Source organism: Camellia sinensis, chromosome 1 (genome assembly GCF_055761805.1).
Source record: "Camellia sinensis isolate YWXY chromosome 1, ASM5576180v1, whole genome shotgun sequence".
NCBI lineage: Eukaryota > Viridiplantae > Streptophyta > Magnoliopsida > Ericales > Theaceae > Camellia > Camellia sinensis.
This window is the reverse complement of record NC_138961.1, coordinates 169,521,357-169,539,964: the sequence shown is the minus strand read 5'-3', so window position 1 is coordinate 169,539,964 and position 18,608 is coordinate 169,521,357. Positions and strand designations below refer to the sequence as shown.

The 18,608-nt window shown below is 32.7% G+C and overlaps 1 protein-coding gene across 1 annotated transcript; it reads right to left on the bottom strand.

Moving 5' to 3' along the window:
• Positions 1 to 4,577: 4,577 nt before the first annotated feature.
• On the bottom strand, positions 4,578 to 15,101 carry LOC114284211 (signal transducer, putative (DUF3550/UPF0682)). The gene is made up of 9 exons (XM_028227114.2): positions 14,086 to 15,101; positions 11,783 to 11,989; positions 11,422 to 11,664; positions 8,305 to 8,371; positions 8,027 to 8,218; positions 7,841 to 7,932; positions 6,908 to 7,081; positions 6,691 to 6,827; positions 4,578 to 5,352 (listed from the first exon to the last, which is right to left on the bottom strand). Exons 1-9 carry the CDS (start codon positions 14,575 to 14,577, stop codon positions 5,172 to 5,174), a joined length of 1,785 nt encoding a protein of 594 aa, XP_028082915.2. The 5' UTR covers positions 14,578 to 15,101; the 3' UTR covers positions 4,578 to 5,171.
• Between the last annotated feature and the right edge of the window lie 3,507 nt (positions 15,102 to 18,608).

The window sequence follows — 18,608 nt, the reverse complement described above, 5'->3', positions numbered from 1 at the left end:
TAGTTTTACTCCAATCCGGACCATGTTCGCCCCTAATTGTGAGTTCCACTGCTTCCATGCAATTTGTTTCCACTTGGATCTCTTTCCATCATTTTTCAAAGTGTTTTATTCTTTATAAATTCGCTATATCTCCACTTCTAAGTTATTAACACTTTCAAGTTTGCCAATGAATCCTAAGATCTATGCTCCTTTTTCATCTCTGAAAAGGCCACCATATCCACCAAATTCAGCTTTATCTTCCCTGTAGGTAAGGAGAATTCATCAAGAAATTCTTGTAGAGTTTAAGTTGAATTCTATTTTCATTTAATTTAACTCATTATAAGATCCACCCAATTATCATTTAAGTTGATATTACTATCACCTGTGGCTCTCCTTTAGAATTTCAACAAGGTAATTCTATTTTATCAGTATCAAAAATGTTTGATAGCTCGAATTTGTGTGATTCAAATGATTCGAACACATCAAAACGACATCGTTTTACCCAAAAAATAACGTCGTTTTAAGACATTCGAACCATTCGGGTTATAAAAATTTGGGCTACCAAGCATTATTGTATCAATATATTGTGAAAATGGGGTATCAGAGGACTCTGTGGCTTCGTTTGAGAAGTTGTTATTTTAGTAGGCTATTTTAGTTTTTAGCTATTTTAGTAGGCTAAAATTTTTGTGTTTGAGAAGATGATTAGATTTTTTTGTGGTTGGATGTGATGTTTGTGAGAGAAAAAGTGAAATGATTATGGGTTTGATGTGATATTTTGGCCTCGTTTGGGAAGTGGCTATTTTAGTAGGCTATTTGGCTTTTTGGCTATTTTAGTTTTTGTGTTTGGGAAGTTGAGATGAATTTTATTTGAGTTGTTGTATTGAAAAATGTGTTGAAATGATGTTTGAAATTAGAATGACAAATTTGCCCCTAAAAATATATTTTTTTAAATTGTTGTCAAGGGATAAAACCGTAATTTACCATTGATGGAACAAATTTTGTAGCTGACAGTGTAGTGCAGTCCTTTTTTTTTTTTTTTTTTGAAAAAGCTTGCAAAAGTGACTTTTTTGCTAAAAAAAAATTTTAGGCTATAATAGCCGCCCAAACCACTTCCCAAACAGCCCCTTTGTCTTATTAACTATTTTAGCTTATTTTATCTTTTTGTAAATTTTAGCCTAAACTAGGCTATTTTTTTTTCCCAATTGTTTTGTATGTGTGCCGCTACTATTCTTGTGTGTTTGTTTTTTCTCATATTTTATTTCCGTTGTACCTTAAAAAAAAAAAAAAAAGTATATGGAAAACAATTGGGACTCACAATAAAGTATTTCCATATGAGAGCACATTGTCCATATGTATTTGAAATTCTGTTTTCTATTTTTTATTACATTAAAATAAAATTAATCAATAATTATACTATTATATCATGAATTAGAAATATATATATATATATATATATTATTGCCATGTATCTCGATTATAATGGAGCAGAATCAAGATTTTTTTTAAAAAAATATTCTATAAAAAAAATATATATTTAGAGAATTAACCCACTTTTCAAATTATTTGATAAACTAACTTATTATTTGAATTTGAAATTACATTTTCAACGTGTAATTTCACCTTGAAATCACAAGTTGAAAATACAATTTATGATGACATGGTGAAATCGCATGTTCAACATGCGATTTCAAGATGAAATTGCATGTTGAAAATGCAATTTCAATTTCAAAATCGCATTTTCAAAATGCGATTTAAAAAACAAGTTAGTTTCCCAAATAATTTGAAAAATGAATTAATTCTCTAAGTAGTTTTTTTTTAGAATATTAAAAAAAAAAAAAACAAAAAAACAAAAACAAAAAATCCCTCTAGAATCAATCCATAATTATAGGGCAAATTACAAATACATGCAAATTCTTAAACTGCGAAGAGGCCTGAAATAAAACTAAGGAATGTTAACATTTTTGTTTTCTATTTTTTGTTTTTGTTTTCATTTTTTTTGGAAATTGAAAACAAAAACTTGTTTTGAATATTATTTTCATTTTAAAAAAAATAAAATTGGTTTCAAAATTTTTAAAACAATTCCGATTGGTAGCTCGAAAGTCTGATGGCTCGAATGGCTCAACACCAAAACGACGTCATTTTGGTGTCTTTTTTTTTTGCGTTTTTCTGAACTGAAGAAGAAGAAGAAGAAGAAAGCTGAAGAAGAAGAGAAGAAGAAGGAGCTGAGTTTCGGCATCAACATAAGGAGATGATGTTTAATCTGGGTTTCGACATCAAAAAAAAAAAATTTGGTGATGATGTTGAAGAAAACTGATGATGTTAACCCAATTTTTCTTGATGTTGGACAGAAAAATGCAGAGAAAAGGAAGAAGAAGAAGAAAAATGCAGAGAAAACAGAGAAAAAAAATGCAGTTCGGGCCATCATCTTCAACATCTTCATCAACAAAAAAAAAAATCCTCTGCAAATCCGGATCTCATCATCAATATTTTTTTTTTTCAGATCCAGATCTGCAATCGCCACCACCATCACCGTCGATCGCCTCTTCTCTTCTCTCCTCTCTTTTCTCTCTCTCTCTCTCTCTCTCTCCTTCCTCTTCTCTTCCCTCTCTGTCTGTTCGAAAGAATGAAAATGAAGAAAGAAAAAAAAAAAAAAAAAAAAAACTGCCCAAAATGACGTCATTTTGGACAGTTCGGGCCATTCGAGCCGCATGAAATTCGAGCTACGAGTCATTTTTCTTTTTAAAAACACAAAATATGTGTCTTCATTTGTTTTTAAAACAAGCTTTATTTATAATTTATGCCATAATTACTGATTAATTTTATTTTAATTTAATAAAAAATACAAAGCAGAAATTCAAATACATGCAAATTCTCAAACTGAGAAGAGGCCTGAAATAAAACTAAGAAATGTTAACGATTTTGTTTTTTATTTTTTATTTTCTATTTTTGTTTTAATTTTTTTTGGAAATTGAAAACGAAAACTTATTTTCTATGAGATACGGGTACCATACGGGTACGTTGATACGGTAAAAAAAAAAAGAAGGTAGAGTACGAATACTACTTGGTACACATGTAAAAAAATATATATATATTTTTTTTTGGATAAGATGTAAAAAAATATTTATTTTTAATTTAGAGTAATATATAAATTAATTAAATGGTTTAATTTGTTAATATCCGACCTATAATTAACATTTAATGCCAAAAGTAAAGGTGTAAATCAAAATTAAATGTTAATATATTAAATAACTTACAAATCATAGTTTAATTTTAAAATCATACTAAGTATAAAACTAAAAATAAAAAAGAAGTCTAGTGAAAGGAGTTTTATTTTTGTAGTAGAAGAAAATATTTGTTGCAATTGAGGCACGATACGGCTTAGGTACATCTAGGTACGCCTGGGTACGTACGCTAAAAATTAAGAAGAAAAAATTTAAGTACGTGTTTCGTGTACCCGGTATGTATGTAAAATGCCATACAAGGTACCATACGCCGGTAAATATCCAATACGGATACGGTATGTTTTTCGAAACATCCATACTTCATAGCCTATTTTGAATATTAATTTCGTTTTCAAAAAAATAAAATTGATTTTAAAATTTTCAAAATTTTTGAAAACACAAAATATGTGTTTTCACTACTTTTTAAAACAAGCTTTCATTTTTTCCTCTCACGTACCACCGTCGGCCACCACCACCACCACCACCACCACAATCGGCCATTGACCACTGCAAGTGGGTAGCGAGCTCCGGCGAACCTCTTGCGACTCTTCGGTGGGGCGACATCCGATCGCAAACTCCAACAGGCACCTTTGGCCAGCCGCCACTATTGGTCACCACATCCATCCACCCTCCATCTTCAGCAACTCATCAAAAATATATTTCTATATTTTTATTTCTATTTATTTTCAAAATATTTAGTTTTTTGTTTTTATTTTTCATAAAAATAAATGAAAACTTGTTTCTCATGCTTTGTAAACTAAAAACTGAAACATTAATGAAAGAGACCCTAACCAACGACATTGTCCATATATCAAAATATTTTTTGATCTCAAGAACTATTGAGCTAACTCCCTTCGTTCATATTTTTTGTTTTCAATTTGAAGGGTTACCAAATGTAGATGATTCGAATATTGCATCAACCAAGTAGAGCCTTAAATCATCTAATCTTCCTTATGTGATAACTGATTAATGGTTAAGTTTTCATAATGGTTAAAGTTTTCATTATGGCAAAAGTGACTTGCCAAGAATTAATAGATAAAAAATTAAGGGAAAAACTTGAAAAGTTTTGAATTGTTCAAAATAATTAATTAAACATTAATACTTTCTCACTTGAGAAGGATCAACATGAATAATATTGTCAAAAAATACTAATCACAGCTAAAAGGAGTTGTAAATAAAGTGGATCTAGCTTCGCAACTCCATTCTCATTTGGTAACACACCACCAACCACCAGAATTTGTACACACAATAAGAAAGGATAAAGAAATGAAAGAACTGCCAGCAAATTCAAATGCCCAACTTAAAAAGAAATTTTTGTAGACCAACCCAACTTCAACCAGTACAACTGCACCTAAAATTTCCAGATACAATTGAATGTTACCAGGACACACTCAAATCATCACGAGTTCATTCAACTGAGATCAAATAAGCATTCATGAGTTCTTTAACATGTCTACAATCTGCCTCTTACAAGTAATGTAGCGATGAATATCTGTAAGAATGTTGTCAAGAAAAGAAAAGAAAAGAAAAAAAATCCTGCATTCAACAACTACCAAGTTCTCTTTTACAAAAGGTATAAACAAATTAGGCACTAATTCTGTAACAACCTTAACAAGTAGTAAGCCCAATGAACTATTCACCCACAAGGCCCACTTGGAACCAACACACCCAAGAGCATCCGACATAAACCAACCAGCTAACCCCCAGAAAGAACAAACTTATAAATTAATTCTGCACACACAACAGAAGAAACAGCGGGGCTGCAGATACGCACTAAAACAAACAAAAGCAACCCGACACCCAAAAAAAGAAAGAGAAAAAAATTCCTGTATTGCCAGCAAAAAACCCTATCATTGCTTAAGTATTGCAAATCTTTGAACCATTCTTTCTATTGGTGTAACCCTTTAGCTCTGAAAGGTAGCAATCTAAATATACAAATTCGCTTGTCCATTTCTGGGTCCTAACTATGTGTCACTTAAGTGAAAAACAGTCTGCAACATCCAGATGGCTTGCAAGCCGGAAGATGGCTGACTGCACAACATCAGAGTTTGGAGAAACAGAATTGGGCAGCTGGGGTATGCAAACTGGCAAATATTCATCACTATCCTCTCGGAGGCAGAAAAAAGTAAGCACTGATCGGCAGAAAATGAATCTGTCAGGAGGAGGACATGTCAAGTAAGTATACTTTTTGACAAAAGCGCAATCTCAAAGCATTGTAGTTGGAAAATTGTATTTAATGCTATTTTATTCATCAGAAAGACTACTTTGGCAATAAGGTTTGGTTGATTTTGGTGGAATATTATGCTCATCAATTGCAGAATGCACTAGTCAATACATTGGGCCTGTTTGGTGCAGCTTATTATAAGCTAAAAGCTGATAATTATAAAGCAAAACTCAAAAGCATCTTTCCCCCAACTTTCAAATAATCAATTTTTTTCAACTTATTTAAACAATTTATGTATGACAAAAAGACTATTTTAGCAATAAGGTTTGGTTGATTTTGGTGGAATATTATGCTCATCAATTGCAGAATGCACCAGTCAATACATTAGGCCTGTTTGATGCAGCTTATTATAAACTAAAAGCTGATAATCATAAAACAAAAGTCAAAAGCATCTTTCCCCCAATTTTCAGATAATCAATTTTTTTCAGCTTATTTAGCCTCCGTTTGGGAATTGGGTTGGTTTTTTGGCTTTTTGGTTTTTTTGGCTAATTTAGCCTGAGCTAAAAAACTTGGTTTGGGAAGAGTTTTTTGACTTTTTGGATTTTTTGACTTTTTTTGTGAGAGAAGAGTGTAATGATTATGGGTTGGATGTGATGTTTTATTTGTTGTGGCTAAAATAGCCTATTTTATCTTTTGTGGCTATTTTAGCCACAAACTAACTTGCCAATCAACACCTTAAACAATTTATGTATGACAAGTTGTAAGCAGAAGCTACACCAAACAGTCTAACTCCCAAAATAAAAAAAGATATGAGTAGCTCATATAAGCTGCACCAAACAGCCCCATTGTTTGATGTGTGACATTGTCTTGGGTGCCTGGTTATGCTGTGATGCCATAAAAAACAATGCCTATTAGAGGAGGCAATCGATGCCTCAACATGGAAAGTTCAAATTAGCTTTATGTTTCTTGACAAAAGCTGAAGACTCTAGGTTCCTTCTAATTCAGTTTGCTATTTATGATACAATAGTCCATAATGGAAGTGAATCACTAATATTGCTAACTAAATACTCAATGATCTGCTCACATGATACAGATTCCACAAACAATAATGACAAATACTTTCATGACCCCAGGCTTCCCAAATTCATTTAATTCTTGTGACCATTAAATTACCTGGTTTCTTTCCCAAAGGCAAACCAAATACTTTGTGAACCAATTTTTTAATCCCAGCACTCAACATCTTTCCAATTAGGATAGGGTTGTGAAATGTGCTTGAAGTAGAAGATAATAATTAACAAGGCTTACTTTTATCAAAAAGAAAGTTACCTAAGAATTAGCCGCCGCAGAAATGGATCAGATAAAACTTGAGCCCAAACAAGGTCCAACATAGTTGATGTACAGAGTATCACTTCCCACTCGGAGAATGAAGTGGAGAGCACATTGTCAGCATCATTGTAAACATCCTGAAAGGAGAATCTCATCAATGGACCACGTAAGCTAGAAATGGTAGCAATAAGTTCATTACATTTTCCAATTAACTCACAGCATCATTGTCAGAACAGGTGAGGCCAACCAATTGGCAGAATGCTTGCAGAGGAGCCGTTAAGAACAACGAAAACTGACTTCCATTTTGTGTTACATCAGCAGTCTTGAATGATGGCCTCAAAGGGGAAAGAAGAAGGGCAGCTGTTTCTCCTCTTTCTGCACCATGCAGAACCTGGAATGCAATTCAGAAACAATCAACTTGACAGATAATCATGCAGTTGTATTCTTAAGGAGAATGCAACAGTTGAACAGTACTCAAAAGCAGAAGCAAGCAGTTGTTTCAGAGAACAAAGCCAATTTCTAACTGAACAGCCACATAGTCTGTTGCAGAACAGATTCCATAAAAACAAACTTTTGTACTTGGTGACAGGTAGAGAAGGAATATGGGAGAAGAACAATTGAACACATTGGACACATTTGGACATGTTGGACATATAAAAGTCTGTGTAGATAACATCTTTTATGGAGGTATCACACTAAAAGAACACATTGGACATAACTGCCCCTTGATATATATAATTTTAAGAAATATATATTATTCAAGTTTTATATGGAAGCACCACCCCTAAACACTATAAAAGGCACACCACCCTTAAAGTCTATGCATAATTTCTTTGCTCAATTCAAATGGTGAAAGTGATTGTTTATTTATTTATCTATTTTAAGGGGTGTGAGAAACATACATAAAATGATGTGTGTATATATATATATTTAAATTTGGCCAGTAACACTGGAAGAGTTATCATTTAAATACATTTTGAAGTTACTGATCAGTTCCTTTGTTAAATGGAGAAATTACTCGGAAACCAATTATATAATGTGGACATGAGCACCATTACATAGCATCATCATGTTCACAAGCAAAATTCTGTATTAGAATAATAATACCGTCATAGTGTGGCAAGTTATACACAAGTTTTGACAAACCTGCCTTGAATGCATGGCTGTTGTCGCTATCAATAATCAAGAAAAGAGGTCTTCTGGTAAAAGGAATTATATCACCCCCGTAAAGAGTATTTGAACCTGAAAATTCAAAGTTTTTTGAATGGTTTATTAAATGATATGCAAGAGTTTTTCCTTAACTCGAGTGAAAAACTAAGTAAATAAGGGTTCCTACCTCCATTTCTGGTAGGACCTAACCACAAAGAATCCTCAGAACAGTGCCCCGAGTTCCCATTGTCATCAACATGGTTTTCAGGAATACAACTATTTTGTCCATGGGAAGTATGAGAAACAACTTTGACCTTTGTAGGCTTGCTTAAAACTCCAGACCTTTCCATCTGTGAAAGATTACTATGACCCGCTTTCCCTGGATAGATCACTGGTATCAGTCATCTAGGATAGTAGCACACTGAACAGTTCGTCTTTAAGATTAACAATAGAAAAGAAGGTAACCTGAGGCTGATATGTATACTAGCATCACGCTATCCGGAGGAAGCTCCTCACAGATCGTAGCAATAACCTACCATTCATAAAAGACCAAATGTAAGACGTGCAAATTAGATATTCACATAAGCAATGGAACTCTATAAATGAAATATCCACACAAGAATGGATCATGGTGTTAAATGTCAAAAATATAGTCAAAGCATTGCCTGCAATCTCTCACATAGCAGAATTGAAGACAGATAAATTTTGGAGGTATCTTTACAGCATTTTGTAGTATGATATATTTTGATATTCAATCATTCAAAACTATTTTTTAAATGAGTATGTTATCCCATTATCTTTCTAATAATTTATCAGCATAAATATTCTGAATATTGTTGTTTTTTACCCTAAATTTTGTGCAGCATCAGTTACTGTGCATTGTGAGCATGAAGGTGTAACTGTTTAGAACAGTAAGTGCATAAGAGGAAAGTGCAACAAGGTGAACAGAAGGGGCCTGAAACATGGTGCAAGAGGCAAGGAACGGCCACCTCTTGCCTCAGTGCTACAATCTTCTTTGAGTAGAAATCTAATATCTACCTATATTCATCCATACCATAGCTCAATGTAATCATTATGGTATGATATGGAAAATATCTGAACATAACATAATCTTATAATACAATGTAAGACTTGCAAATAAACATACATTTATAGTAGACCCAAATCCATTAAAGAGAAGTAAATGCTGAACTTCTAACTTCAATGTCTTCTTTCAAATGTCTCAAATGTCACAATTCCTTCAACAGTACGTAGAGTTTAATAGATGGCCAAGTTTGTATAAACATTTCGTTCACATGGTTTAACTAGTATTGACTAACGCATGACTAGCCAAACATTAATATCCTCATATTGACTAGAGGGGTGTTGCATATTGCACATGGTAAACTTTATCATACCCAATTTATCACAAATTTTAACATATTTAAAATAGTTTTTTCTTCTCAAAATTTATCCATTAATGTGCAACGACTGTCCATCTTTACCTCTATCACCTCCCCCTCCCATTTTCATCCTGCCCTATTAGCTAAACTAATTTCTGAGTTACAGTGCACTTGCAAAGTTGCAAGATATTAGGGCACACGAATTTAAATTTCAATCCCTATTATACCCCTTCAAGAACAAAAGATTTGAATAATTAAAAAGAAAAAAATAGGGGTTTTGGGAGAGACGAAAAGTTGACGGGTTTCAAAGCAACAAAATGGTGCTCTCCCATTAAATAATAGTAATCTAGTATAGATTAACACTGTATATATACTTTCCTACATGTTCAAAAATCATCCTGTGCTATCTACAATAGTGTATCCATGCACTTTTTTAAGACAATGTCGATCCAGCTCACTAAATGTGCTCCAATTTAATGTTTCCAGTAGTCACATTAAATTTTCCGAGTACACCACTATCTCAATAATTTTTCACAAAAAATTCTGCAACTGATCTGTCTCTTAATGCCTTTTACGGGTATCTCCATATTTTGTATATTCAATTTGGTTGATTAATATTTGCTTCTCTTGGAAAGGATCAGAAATATGTATATTCATGAGTTGAGTTATCTAAGGCAATGAGTAATCCTAACCTCCAGCTAGTGGAACATTAGAAACAACATAACCATCACATCTGATGCAGTCCTCATGTCATGTGTAAGAAATAGCCACAAAACGTACAAGTTGGCTCGGTACAAAACCAACTATGACCTAAGACCAAAGGCATGACTGAAAAGGAGGATAATGTTATCAAATCCAAGTGATCAGACGATGCTCAGATGATGTGTCCTGTTATACCAGATTGATTAGGAAAATCACTCTGTTTTCATGGCTATAGCTCAATGTGAGATTCCAATACTAGATTCCTTCATCCCAAAGGCAGGAGTCTGGTTTTGTGGATCAAAACAAGGTTGTTAAAATCGGGATCCTACGGTGGATCGTTGGAGGTGTTTATAGGATCGGATCGTAGAATCGGATCGAGGATCGTAAGATCCTACCGAAAAAGACAAATTACATAATAATTTAATTTAAATAAATATTTCTTATAAAGTATACACAAAATGAACCTATATTTTATTAAAAAGAAGTGAAGATATTGTGAAAAATATAATACTCATGTAAAATGTACATATAATATTATGCAATAGAAAACTCGATGGTAAAAGTTCTGTATTTTATCAAAAAAGAAGGTGAAGAAGAAGAAGAATTCTATAACAAAATACTTTACAATGTACAATAATGCATAAAAAGTGAAGAAAAAATATTTAACAAAATTGGATATGAAAATAGATTAAGAACTCAAAAGAGTAGCTTAGTCGAATGATAAGGTTTGTCGTTAGCATCCCTGGTGGAGCGGATTCGAGTCACAAAAATAATTTCTCCAGAAATTGGGATAAAATTACAATCATCTTACCCTTCTTAGACTCCGCTAAAGCTAAGTTTGTTTTTCCGACTATTTAATTTTCTTAAATTACTGCAATATTTGAATGTTTGTTTCCTAGTTTGTTTTTCTTAGTCTATTTGATTCAATACTACTTAATTTTTATGATTTATTTTGACAACATAAATTGATATTTAGACAACAAATATAAAATTTACAACAAAATATGTCATACAATACAAAACAAGGCTTGTAAATTGGATCGGATTCGGATCGGGATTCCACGATCCTATAAGATCCCACTACCAGGATCGAAAGATCCTACCTATAAGGAGTTTTTTACACGATCCGGATCGATTACACTCAAATGGATCGTAAGATCGTAGGATCGTAAGATCCGGATCGGGATTCTGATAACCATGGATCAAAATATGGAATGTTAAGAGCAGCATAAAGGCATGGTGCGAAATAACCATGCTGTGTGAAGAGGACAAAAGCAGTTATGGTTTTGGGATGCTCAATTTTATGATGCCTACATGCAGCCTAATGCTTGAAAAGACTGCAAAATGCAAGCAGATGGACCACCAAAACTGAAGCATTACAATTTTAATTTGAGCATGCTACTGAGTCCTTTGAGCCAAAAGCAGCAACTAAAATGACTACTACCAAAATAGCCATTTAATTACAACAGATGTAACATTGTTCAGGCTAAAAACTCACAGCTATCAATTGTGTCACTGATGGACGATAAAGAATCGTCTTCCTTGGATTTGGAGGCAAAGTTGGATCGGTCATATCAGCAGCCAAATTCATATCAATTAGCCCAGAAATAGCAGAATGATCAATTGGAGCACCATTCTCACGTGATTCAACTGGATGCTTTTGACAGAACAATCCACTTGGTTCCCATTCCAAACATTGCATCATTCTGAAAGTGTCCAAAGTAAGCTCTGCAAATTTGACCTAAATGACAATGCATGAACAGTAAAATAAACATCTGCACAGCTAATTTCGCATGTTGAACACACGATGATGTCACAAAAACAAATATTTATTCATTTAAATACATCAAACCAGTCACCTCATTTCGGTGATAGCTTGTTAGCAGTGCCTCTCGACACTTTAGAACCTTCGTCGCATGGAAACGGGCCACATATGGAAGAGAAGCTGGATAGGAATCAAATTTAGCACAATATCGCAAAGGCCTAAGATAAATTAATGCTGTATCAACTTTCATAAACCGAACAATTTCTTGCACCACAAGCTTCCACTCTTTGAAGTTGGTTTCCTGGAAAGAAATAGTTCAAATATCATTCATCATGCAAGTAAATACTAAAAGATGGATAGAAAGATATTTCTCATACTATGGCTCTCAATGATGAAAGCCGAATATGCATAGCTTCCCTTATGTTACCTCATGAGCATTTAAAGAAAAACTTCAATTAATTCAGCATTCTCATGAATCAATGATAAGTTAATCACCAAAACATGCCCTCATTTTTTTGGTAAAGGAAAATAAACTAGAGCAAAACTTATTACTGGATGAAATTATAATAATTCTAGCAAACGACTACTTCAATTTTTCTTGTGCATAAATCAATGGTTTGTATGAAGTCTCAATTTTTGGTGATTTTGTATAGTTGGGTGAAAGGGGACAGTGCCCCCGGATTTGTTTGCTTTTGTGGAATATAGATACTCATTGAGTTTAGGTTTGGGTTTTGTTGATATTTTCTGATGTATTCGTTAGCACTGTCTCGATGCTTTTTGGATAATAAAATTGACTTTATTTATCCCCCCTAACCGACCCCCCCCCCCCCAAAAAAAAATAAATAAATAAATAAATAAAAATAATAAAATAAAATGTTTCAATCTAGATGTCCTGACTCTCCGGAAATCTCTCATTCAAAGACTTTATTCTCTTACTTTGTCTATTTTGGGCAGAATATTTTGAACCAAATGTTGAATGTGGGCAAGTAAAACATCTAAATAGTTCTATATGAGCTGAGCCTACAACCAAACTGCCATATGATCTACTTTACATACAAATGCATTGTATTTCACCTCCTTCACCGTTCCTTTCAATCAGTTATCAGAAAATAAAATCTAGTTCACAATGACCTCTCAATTGATTTGTAATGTTGTTTATCATGTTCCCCAACAATGATAATACAGTTGAACTTTTTTAATGAGAGTTACATAGCTCAAATGCAAGGTCATCATATTACCAAACTGGTCCAGAAAAAAGTCATATAATTCAAAGTTTACCTGCAAACTGGAACATTTATAATTGCACTCCAATTTTTATGATTTTTTGTGTATTAGGAACAGTTGCATGTGTAAATTTTGATACAAAAGACAAAATATGGAGCGCAAATATAATGGAGTGTAAACAACACTTTTTTTTCTCTCTCTTTCTGATAGGCACCTTCAAATGGAACATTAAAACTGTGTTTGGTTGAAGGATTTGGGAATGAATTTGGAAAGGAAAAGTGAAAAGAAGTGTAAAATTAGGTGAAAAATGTAAGTATATTTTATTCACATTTCACCATCCTTTTCCCTTTCTCTTTCCAAATCCCTCCCAAACATAGCCTAAGAAATACTATCATATGTGTCTAAAGTCTTCATAATTTGCAAGTCCACTAACATAATTAATTTATTCTTTTACAACTCAGTCATAACCAAGAGATGCTGTGTTTGAAAAATCTTTGGGCATAAATTCTCCACACGTTTTGTACACTCATAATGCCCCTTGACCTTTCTCCCTTGACTTTTACAAATTCGAGATTTCTTTATGTGCTGGTAATTTTTGATGAAACACAAGTCCTAAAATTCGCACAAAAGTATGGAAACAAGCAGAGAATATACAATACTTGTCAAAGAGGTAAATTTCTTTATGTTTATAAAAAATTCGAAGAAGTAAATTCTAATTTGCTTCTTTTTATTTATTTATTTTTAGATAGTGAAATTCTAATTTGCTTAAGAGAAAAATCATATGAAATGAATTCAAGAGATGAGTGCACGGTCATGTATTTATGTCTATCAGAACAAACATGTTTCATGTTGCGATTTGCATAAACAAATATCCAATTTGACTAAGTATCAACCTTACATCCACCATAAAATGCGAAAAAAATGACATTCAATAGAAGGTGCACCTAATCTCAACCAAACAACTTTCAGAATTTTCACGAAATTCAGTTAAACTAAAATTACCCCAAAATTCAGTGAAAATTTCTGGTTCAAATGTGCTTCAAATTTCAAACAAAAACAAGATTCAAATTTTAGATCCAAATGCATAAAAAATAAAATAAAAGTAATATCAACAAAAACAAGTACATTAATCTTCCATTCCACACATTAAGCAAACAGGAATTGAATTCTTACCCGAAAAGTGGCTATGCTATCATCAACAAGAGCCTTGAACCTCTCCATGAGAAGTTTCACCATCTCCAATCGATTCAATATAAGCGTAACAAGCAAAAACCTGGCGTAAAACCTCAATTCCTTGAACCTCAAACCTCGATCCTTGGAGAAACCCTTGGATCCCTCAAAGTAGGCTCTGTTGAAAATGGCCTCATAGAAAATATAGGATTCGAGCAAGAACCTAGCCTCGCTGGTCCTCATGTACTGGTTGAAGTAGAGCTGGCCAATCCGAGAAGCGATCTCGCCGATTTCGCAGCGCTGGAGTCCGGACTCGACGAGCTTCTTGCGATTCTCTTGCTGGTACTTCCAGAGCCTCATGTAGGCCTTGAACACCTTGGAGAAGTAGTGATTCGGTCCTCGTCCGTAGGCAGACACGTCTCGAACCCTAGCGAACTTCTGGTCGGCGCTCTCCACCAGAGCTCGGAATGTTCTCGGAACCACGTCATCCGCCATGCCAATCGTCACTTATCCGAGACCGAATGGCCGGCGGTCATCGAGAGAGAGAGAAAGAGGTGGACTTTTTGCAAAGCCAGACCAGATGTGAATTTTCTTTTCTGGATTTATGGCAGTATCATCATATTATTCTGTTTTAGTCCTTTTAATTCTTTTGTTCACTGATTTACAGTGCGAGGAGAGAGAGAGAGAGAGAGAGAGAGAGAGACAGGGAGAGAGAAAGGTGAGATGACTGATTTATTATAGTATTTTGAAGGGATGACGGCGAGGGCGGTGAGTGGTAGTCAGAACTCCGGTTAGGAGGAGCGGTGTTACTCTGTAAATGAGGAGTATGTGTTCGTGGATTTTACACCGTTCATGTGGTTTTTGGTATTTATTTATTTATTTATTGACAGGATGGTGTTTTTGGTATTGAAATTGTGAAATCACATGATTTGGTATGATAGAGGATGTACTCTCTCAGACTTGTGGTTTTGGATTTTCTCACTTTTCCTTGATTTTGGTGTGGATTATTGTATTGAAGTGTGGAGGGTTTGTTGGGTAGGAATTTTTTTAATTTGATTTTTTAGTTTTTTTGGTTAATTTAATTTGACTAAATAAATTTTGTTTAAGAAGAATTTTTTTGGTTTTTTTTAGTTTTTTGTGAGAAAAAAAAAGTAAAATATCATAATTTGTATGTAATATTTTATCTTATTGATTTATTTAATTATTTTATCCTTTTTGTACCTTTTATCTTTGGAAAATGCTAGAGATGCCAAATGAATTATTAAATTTTTTACCAAATCTCTCACATGGATGTGAGACTCACACACATGTGATTTGTATGGATCCCATACTTATGTGAGAGATTTGGTAATTCATTTAGGATCTCTAGCATAACTCTTTATCTTTTTTTAGTTCCAATTACAACTCAATGCCAAACAACTGCGGAATATAAGAATTTGTAATAAAATAAGCAGGGAAAGCCTATATCATATGCACCTTATTATAAAATGACATACTTTTATTACAAAACTTTATAATATTAATTATAAAATGCGTAATCTAGTTATAAATTATCATAACAAAAAATATAGTAATCAAGTCACAAATTTTTATAATATCAATCACAAAATTTTACACATTTTATTATATTAATTTGTGACGAGTTTACGCATTTTAATATTGATATTATAAACTTTTGTAGTAAAATTATGTCAATTTTTAATAAGGTGCACACCATAAGCTTTCCCAAATAACTATTAAGTTTTTAATTTTGTTAATCTAAATTTTAATATTTTAATTTATTTTTGATTTAAATCATCAACCTAATATGTCTATAATTTTTTTTTTGTTGAATTTAATGACTAAAATATCAATTTTTGTAATCAATTTTACTAAATAAAAATAGATACAATATATAACTATATTAAAAACAAATTTAAATTGATAAAATAAAAAATAAAAAATTTATTTTATTACCAGAGTTAAACATTTAGGATTTTTTTAGTAAAATTTTTTCTAAAATGTATAATAAATATTTCAGAATATAAAGATGTATTTGATATTTTAATTTTGCCAATATTTTTATTTATTTATTTATTGTCCATTAAACTATTTTTAACATCACTCTTGCATATAGTTTGTGTAAGTCGTATTTAATAATTATATGAATACATAATTAATTATACAGGTCTGTTTTGGGAATATAAAAAAAAAATAGTTTATTAGTTTATTTGGGTTACAATGTTTCTCTATTTTTTTTTATATATATTTTTTCAAAAAAAAAAAGTCAAAAAAAGCCAATAAACTAGCGCTTTTTTTTTTTTTTTTCCTCCTATTTTTCAAAACAAACCATAACCGATCACTTTTTAAGTGACAGTTATATTGGTCTTAATTTGTATAATCACAATTATTCTAAACGGTCTATTCTGTGATCAATATTTTCTCACAATTCTCAAGCCCGTCCTTTGTATACCCCCGTGTAAAAAAAATCATTGACAAAATTTGTAGTCTCTATTATTTTACTATGGCTACATATGAGTTCCTTTCAAAAATGCTGGGGACCATTTCTAAGTGTGAGAGCTATGTATTGTTTGCTTCTTGTCAAAAAGAGAAATTACCAATTAGTCATAACAAGTATTAAAAAAACATAATTAATGTCATTGTCAAAGTAATTAAGGTCCTGCCACTATGGAAGAATTCGGTCGGGATAAGAGAATAAGTAATGTTTACGGTATGTTTGGATCTTAAATTTATATTTTGTGTATAGTTAAATGATTGAATAAATCTCGTGAGATTGCTAAAGTCTTAAATAGAAAGAAGAAAAAAAATTTGGCGTTTGGATTTGTTCATCATAAGAATCGGTATGATTAATTATTTCAATTTTTCTGCCATACCTCTACAATCAAGGGTGATCCACTATTTACTAGGGGTGGGCGCGGGTCGGTTGCGGCCACGAAACCTCCAATCCGCCATCCGTCCGCCAGATTGGCGGATTGAAGAAAATCAATCCGCATCCGTCCGCCAATCCGGCGGATGTGGATTGAGCGGATTGGCGGTTTAGCGGATAGATGCGAATCGGTTTGGCGGTTTAAAATTTTATAAATTTTCAACATAATTCAACTTGTGCACTTCCTTAAAAAAAAAAAAGAAAAAAAAAAGTATTACAGTCAATGACTTAAAAAAGTATTACAATCACTGTATGCCTTATCCAAAGAAAGAAAGTTTGAAACTTTAGAATACCACAATCACTGTATGCTTCATCCACATATTACAATTACAGCATGATTCATCCCTATAAAGTATTACAATCTGTGATTCTTAAAATATAATAACAATTCAAACCACCAAAACCATAAATAGAGCAGTAGTAGAGATTGAATGTCTCTATATTGTTACATCTACATATGTTTTTGAAAACAAAAACCAACCAACATATATCATATTTTTTATTTATTATTTTTAGAGTTAGATTTAAAAACTAAAAAATATAGATGAATAATATGTTTATTTTTTTCAATTCAAAAATATATTCAAGTTGAAAACTTTTTTTCAACAGAATATTTAAACTCTTTTTCAATTGAAAACACAAACATAATATTTAAACAAATTGAAAATACAAAGTCTTATAAATTACTACAGGTGCTCGCGATTTGGCGGTTTGGCGGTTCGGTTGCGGCCAAAAAATCTCAAATCCGCCATCCGTCCGCCAAATTGGCGGATTGGAGAAAATCAATCCGCAACCGTCCGCTCATCATCACGCATCCGTCCAAAATGCGGCGGATCGGTTTGGTTCGGTCGGTTTTGGCGGATCGGTATATCCGCTGCTCACCCCTACTATTTAGATTGCTTTATTTAAATTTTTAAGATAAATTATACTTATCTCCCTTGAAGTTTCTAACAAATACAGAGACTTCCCATGTGGTTTTCATAATTACAAAAACCTCTCATACTTTAATTGACAATATGAATGGGGAACTTACTGATAAGTCCCATGTACCAAGTTCAAGATCCAGCTAATCCCAAAACAAAACACTTGCACTAATTAGTCCAATACATTTTTAATTGTTACCAAAAAATTCTTTTTTTTTTTTTAATTTACAGACACTGTTCACATCTTACTACTGTCAGACTTCCATTTAACGGTCGCCGAAGACTCACCGGAATGTTTAAAATATTGCCGGAAAAAAAAAATTAAAAAACATGTTATGAAACTGTAAAATTTTACAGTTTTAAACCATGATTCATTCCAGCACCCAAAAAAAATTTTGAAACTGCAAAATTTTACAGTTTTAAACCATGATTCATTCCAGCACCAAAAAAAAATTTTGAAACTGCAAAATTTTACAGTTTTCACCGCTTGTAACTAAAACTCGAAAACTACTTGTTCAGAATTCGAAAATTTTCTCTATTAGAACAGAAAAACAGAAGTGTATAGCAGAGAAAAAAAAAGAGATCGAAGGAGAAAGGCGGATGTAGAGAGAGGATTATATTCCGACAACCATTTTTTGTTTAGATCTAGCCAAATCTGATGTAGATCTACTCAGATC